The sequence below is a fragment of the Fringilla coelebs genome (assembly GCF_963513975.1).
Source record: "Fringilla coelebs genome assembly, chromosome: 18".
Taxonomy (NCBI): domain Eukaryota; kingdom Metazoa; phylum Chordata; class Aves; order Passeriformes; family Fringillidae; genus Fringilla; species Fringilla coelebs.
Genome location: NC_140044.1, coordinates 607,001 through 613,000, shown reverse-complemented (window position 1 = coordinate 613,000; position 6,000 = coordinate 607,001). Strand labels below are relative to the sequence as shown.

The window sequence follows — 6,000 nt, the reverse complement described above, 5'->3', positions numbered from 1 at the left end:
GGTTGAGCAACGCCTCGCTCCTTGCCTGGGAGAGACTCATCCCCAGGACACGTGTCTGGAGGGACACACAGGGCACGTCCTGGCAGACGGCCCGTCCCCATCTCCTACCCCACAACCCATCACTCCTGGGACTGCTGCTCCTTTGCTGCCCACCCGGTGGCAGCTGGTCATGTCTGGCCCACAGCCTTGTTTCCTGCCTGGTGCCTCGGCTTGGTTTTCTCAGCACTATCTATTGGTGAAATAAGAATTGTCTCTTCTTCCAGCCTCCCCCGAGCAAAGTCTCCAATCATAAACGAGGCAAAAACCAGTCCTCTCTGGGCTGGGCTGGGCTCCATCTGCTCTGCAGCTACTTCCGGCTCCCTCAATAAAGAAGGTGTTTCTGGTCTCTCATATTTTCATTTTCAAGCATCTCCATATCTGCTTCCAACTCCTCCTACACACATCAGGGGAGCTGCCCACAAATGTGTGCAAAACTACTTAATTACTCTGTAACCGACTGGGCTGCTGGTTGCTGGTCGTGCTGATTATTGCCAGACTGCGATGACTTCAGCCCTGTTCCCTTCCACACGTCGGTGTCCATCACATCCCTCCGGCTGCGTCTTCCCACACAATGTCTGGGGGTGACCAGCACAGGCTCGAACAGACCCTGCTGCTCGTTGGGCTGGGCAGGGGGTGAGCCCTTTTTCTCCTGGGGCTGTGTGTCCCAGCTGCACGGCTGGGTGTCCCCGGACCACGGCTGGGTGCCCTGAGCCATTGATGAATGTCCCAGGACCATGGCCGGGTGTCCTGGATGGCTTCGCTGGGGCCACGGCCGGCTGCCCTCGGCCACTTCTGAGTCTCGGGGCCGTTGTTGGGTGTCCCTTGACCGCTGCTGGCTATGCTGGACCATCGCAGTCCGTCCCAGGGCCATTGTCTGGGGCACAGAGCCGTTGCCCAACGCCCTGGGGCTGACGCTGGGTATCCCGGGAGCATCAGCGGCACCCCAGGACCGCGGCCGGGTGCGCTGATGTCACTGCCGGGTACGCCGGACCACCGGCGCTGCGCGGGGCGGTGTCTGCCGGGGAGCTGCCGGTGCGGCGGGGGCTCGCAGCCGGGCCCGCCCCGCTCTGCCGCCCCGCCCCGGCCCGCCCCGCCGCGGCACATTCATGCGGCGGCGCTGGGCTCGGGCGGCGGCTCGGAGCGGCCCCGGCGCGGCGCCTCCCGCCGGGCCTCGGCGCATGTGAGCGGCGGCGGAGCGGCAGCAGGGCGGCGGCGGCGCCGCATCGGCCATGCGGTGGCCCCGCGGCCCCCGCGGCGCCTGGCGGCTGCTGCCCCGGCGCTCGCTGCTGGCCGCGCTCTTCCTCTTCTCGCTCTCCTCCTCCTTCCTCTACTTCGTGTATGTGGCGCCGGGCATCGGTAAGCGGCGGGCCGGGGCCCGGGGCGGGGGGGCACGGGCGCGGACGCACCGACTGCCGCTGGAAACGCTGAGTAATCCGCGCCCGGCCGGCCCGGGGGGCCGCGGCATCCCCGGCGAGGGGCGGCCCGGGCCCGACGCCCCCGGCTGCGGCTCCGCCGTGCCCGGGGCTGGGCAGCGCGTCCTCATCTCCCGCCGGGGCCGCGGGCGGGCGCGCGGGCTGCGGGCCCCCGGGGCGGCGGGAGGCGCCGGCCGCGCTCCCCGCGGCTTCCCCGCGCCGGCGGGGCCGAGCGGCGCCCGTGCCAGCGGCGACCGGGGGACAGCGAGCCCGCTGCTGCCTGCTGCCCGCCCCGGAGTTTGTTTTGAAGTAGTGGAGTGTTGTCCAAGTGCTTGTGATCTGAACGTGCTCCCCCGCGGAAATCCTACTCTGATTGTCAAGTGGGAAGATGAGAAGTGTGTATTTTAGAAGGAGCGCGTACTCGTTCCTATGTTCCGTGTCATTGCTTCATGGGGAACTGGAGAAGCCGTGTGTCAATACGGCCAGCACCCGGTGCTGGTGGGGCTGTCTGTCCATCTCCTCTGAGATACGGGAAGGCTTGTGCCCGGAAAGCATCTGTTCACTTCATACGGTGTATCTCGTTTCTGCAAGGAGCCAAGGCTCGTGGTTTGGCCTTCAACCAAACTTTGGCAACAATTTATTTCTATAGAAACAGCCCTTTCCAAAAAAATAGGGAGTTTCTCCTTGAAATGTCATTGGTATTGCTCATGCCATTCCTATCTTGGACATCCCAAGGAGATCTCTGTGTGCTTTCAAGGTGACTTCTGTGGGTTTTTATTTCCCAATGATGTCCCGTGGCTGCCTCTGGGCTTTGGGAGCCTGTCCCAGGGCTGAGTAGGGGTTGGCTGGTGTATGGAGCTCTGTTTGTGTCCTGGGCACATCCCGAGCGAGGTTGTGTGTGCTGAGCCTTGCCATGGTGGCCCAGGGCTCTGCTGGCCCCCAGGCTCCGGGAGGCACTGCCTCCTCCTGCTCCCTCCGTGAGCACAGCCTGGCTTGTCCTGTTCACCTGCTGCTGTGGGCCAGTGGCTCTTTGTCCAGTGCATCCTGCAGCCCTTTGTGGGGCAGGCACAGGGAATGGTGTGGCTGTGGATGAGCTTCCCAGGCCCAGGTAGAATTGCACTTTAAGAAGGAAATTTCTCTTGTAAGGATGTTTTTTCCCTTTTTTTAGAGTATTCTGATTAATTTCATGTTATTTCTGCGTAGTCACCAGTCTTAGAGGTGGTGTAGGGTATAAATACATTTAAGGCTAGTTCTGTGCCAAGAGGATTTTCTCCATGTGGACCTCAGATCACATGGTCTTGTCCTACCCAATGTTCTTCCGATCTGTGATGCTCAAAGAGGAGGCAAGGAGGTGTTAGTGGTCCCTGTCCCTACCCACCCAAGGGTGTCACTGATGTTCTGACGCATCTTCTCATCAGGTGACAGAAGATCTGCTTCCTTTTTTTTTTTATTTCCTTCCTCTTTTAGCCAAAAATGTTTCCTCATGAAAGCCCAGCCCAGTATTCCTGGGATGGCTGGGCTAATCCTCTCAGCACTAGGAGGAAGTTTGTTTTCAGGCTGCAGGGGTGAGTAGAAGCTTGGAAGAAGAGCGAGTGTGATAGGAGATGAGCTGAGCTGGGGATTTGAATAAACTGACCACGTGCAGGTGGTGGAGAGACGCTGTCAGCACAGAGTTCTGGGGCATTTGTCCTGCCTGCTGCTGCCTCAGTGCATGGAGTGGGGCTGGGCTGCCCTTCTGTGGCCACTGAAGGGCCAGGGAACACCTCTGTCCTGAGACCATTGTAGGGAATGCTGGGGAAGTGGCCAAAGAAGGACTCATGGTTCATTGGCTAAACCATGGGCAGGGAAGTGATTAATCCAGTGATTAATCAATTCCTTGATTGTACCTCAATTCAAAAGAAAAAAAAACAAATAAATGGGACCTGAAGCTGCAAGTGAGCTTGAACCAGCTGGAGCCTGGAAGGGCTTTTGGTGCCACAGGCTGCTGGGAAGGGTCTGCTACAGCCAGCTCTGCCCATGGGGGTCAGCAGCTGGTGGTGGCAGGGCTGGAGCCAGCCTGCCCTGCCTGGGCATGGCCCTGTGGCAGGGTGTGTTGTCACCATGGGTGGGAGCCTGTCCCCAGGCCCCATGTTTGTGGGGGAAAATTTCATTGGCACTGCCGAGACGTGTTGTGTTCAAGCAGTTGTGCGCCAGTGCCAGGAGAAAACTGGGACAGTTGCACTTCTGGGTGCTGTCTCAGCGCATTGGTGTGGATCTGGCATGCCTGTCAGCTGGAAAAGCTGGATAACTGCTCCTGATGCCCTTTGGAGTGGGGAAGGGGACCCCAACCTGGATTCTGAGTTGCCTACGCAGTGCTGGCCCGCTACCTGATTGACCGTGGTGTTTGGCTCCTCACAGCCCAGGTAACCCAGCAGTCTGCTCCAGATGGAAATGCAGGAAGAAATTTATGTTTACTGTCAGCAAATAACCATGACTCCTGCAGGGAGTCCAGGGATTTTGGGCCTTACATTTGTGTTGTGCCTGGACTTATGTGATGCCCAAGGTAGCTCCTCATTTCTGTTCTTCACCAAGGTTTCCTCCTGGGGCACGGAGATGTTCTTGTGGCCTCAAGTTTGTGCAGAGCGATCCAATGTAAACAGCCAGTGCCACCTCCTCCCCAGCTTCTCTCACATGCCATTCCCGTGTGTCCCCCCACACACCACCCGGACAGCTCCATCCCTGGGCTCCCACCTGGGAAGGTGAAGTGCCAGGGAGCCAGCCATGGCACAGCCTCAGCAGGCTCTCCTTGACCTCCAGCTGCTCCCGGTGACGGTGTGGGTCTGTCTCATCGGTGTGGGTCTGTCTCATCGTGGCCATTGTGTGCAGGATGATGTGGCCAATTGTTCTGCAGCCGGGGCACGGCGGGGCTGCAGCGCCTGGAGGCTCCAGGAGCTGCCCTCGTGTGCAGCAGGTCCGTGGGATGCTCGAGCAGGTGGGGAGGTAGCTTGTGCTCAGAGGTCCTGGGACCAGCAGGGCACAGGGCTGCAGGGCAGACTGGGCTTTCACTGCAAGAAGTCACACTGGCCTCATCTTGGAAAAAACAGAGCTTGGCACTGGGCAAACAGTTTTGTCCCGTTATGGAGGTCAGGGGCCACCTCGACAGGTTATTTAGTAGGGCTTGTTCTTGGCACTGAGGCTCTTGCCCTCCTGGGGCAGCTGCCCTCTGTGCCTGTTGCCTTCCCCAGATGGCATGTGGAGAAATGGGCTCACCAGGGTCACTCTGTCCATGCCCCGACCCCAGTAAGGATGATGTGGGCACAAAGAGTGTGCTGACTTGGAAGTGGAACACCTGGAGAAGCTGTTTCTGTTTCATCCTCTCCTCTGCTTCTGAATTCATCCCTGGGAAGTAGGGTTGTTCCTGGGTGTCCTGTTTTCACATGGTGATGGCCCATACAGCTTTTCTACAAGTGTCTGGTTTTATTCTCTTTGAACAGGGCCTAGGAAATTAAGGGAATTTCCTCCTGCAGCTGAAAGCAATAATGCTTTTTCAAGCTGCAAGTCATTTCATCTTGATACCTCTGACTGCAACAGTGGGAATTTGTCTGACCTTGGACTTGGTCGTGGTGTAGGGGGTGGCTGCTGCACAGCTGGGAGGGCTGGCAGGGCCCTTCCCTGGTGCTCAGGTAGCAGCTCTTGGCTTTTCTTTTGTTGTCTCAGAGGCATGTTGGAGCCTCTTAAATTAATTTTAATTTTTTAAAATTTTGATTTCTCCAGGAGTCATACTTGGTTGGATCTGATGCAGGAAAATAATGTAGAGAATTTAAATTACTGGGTGAAAGATTGTTACCTTTGAGAGAGAGCTGTAATTCAGTCTGCCTTTACTTCCTCCAAACTTATCAGGAATTGCTCCCAACTGGTCATACAGGGCATGAAGTAGCACCACTAGCCCTGAATTACATTTATGGTGCAAGAACTTGATTTTGATAGGCAGGAGTGCTTTGGAACATTGTTTTGTCAGGCTGTGTGTGGGTGACCAGCAGAGCAGGGCTGTGGGGACCAACAGCTGCCTCGGTACAGCTCATTTGTCACTTTTGGAACAATTTTATATCACCAAAGGTGGCTGATCCAGCTTGGTCGTTTAATGCATCAGCCTGGCAGATCTTAGAACAGAGGAGTTCTGGGCGGAAAAATGGCAAAAGATTTTGCTACTGCCAGCTTGAGAGAGACTGGCAGAGCTGGAGAGACTGTGGTTGAGTTGCCCATGGTGTTGAGGGACAGAGGAAGAGTGGTGGCCAAGGCGGGGGGATGGCACTGTGGGGACACGGAGCTGCTGGGCTGGGGAGTCCCAGGGGGCAGTTTGTGGGGGTGAGGTTGCTGCTGCTTTGCCTTGTGAGCACTGCAGTGGGAATGTGGGCAGAAGGAGCCTGGGCAGAAGGGGGTGGCAGGGCAGAGTCCCGAGCGAGGGGCAGCCCTCACTGGGGGCTGGTGCCCAGCCAGGACACTGGTGAGCCACAGTGGCCTCGGCTTGGCCGGGCAGGGGCTGGGTGCAGGTGTCCTTCTGGGTTTGCTG

General features: G+C 58.0%; 1 protein-coding gene across 1 annotated transcript in view; it reads left to right on the top strand.

The window, feature by feature from the left end:
• Positions 1–1,268: 1,268 nt before the first annotated feature.
• Positions 1,269–6,000, top strand: part of B4GALT5 (beta-1,4-galactosyltransferase 5) — a gene marked incomplete at its 5' end in the record, with an annotated part of 33,468 nt that continues 28,736 nt past the window's right edge. The window contains one exon of the mRNA XM_084217775.1: positions 1,269–1,395. Coding sequence (XP_084073901.1) covers positions 1,269–1,395 — 127 coding nt within the window. The remainder of the gene's footprint in view (positions 1,396–6,000) is intronic.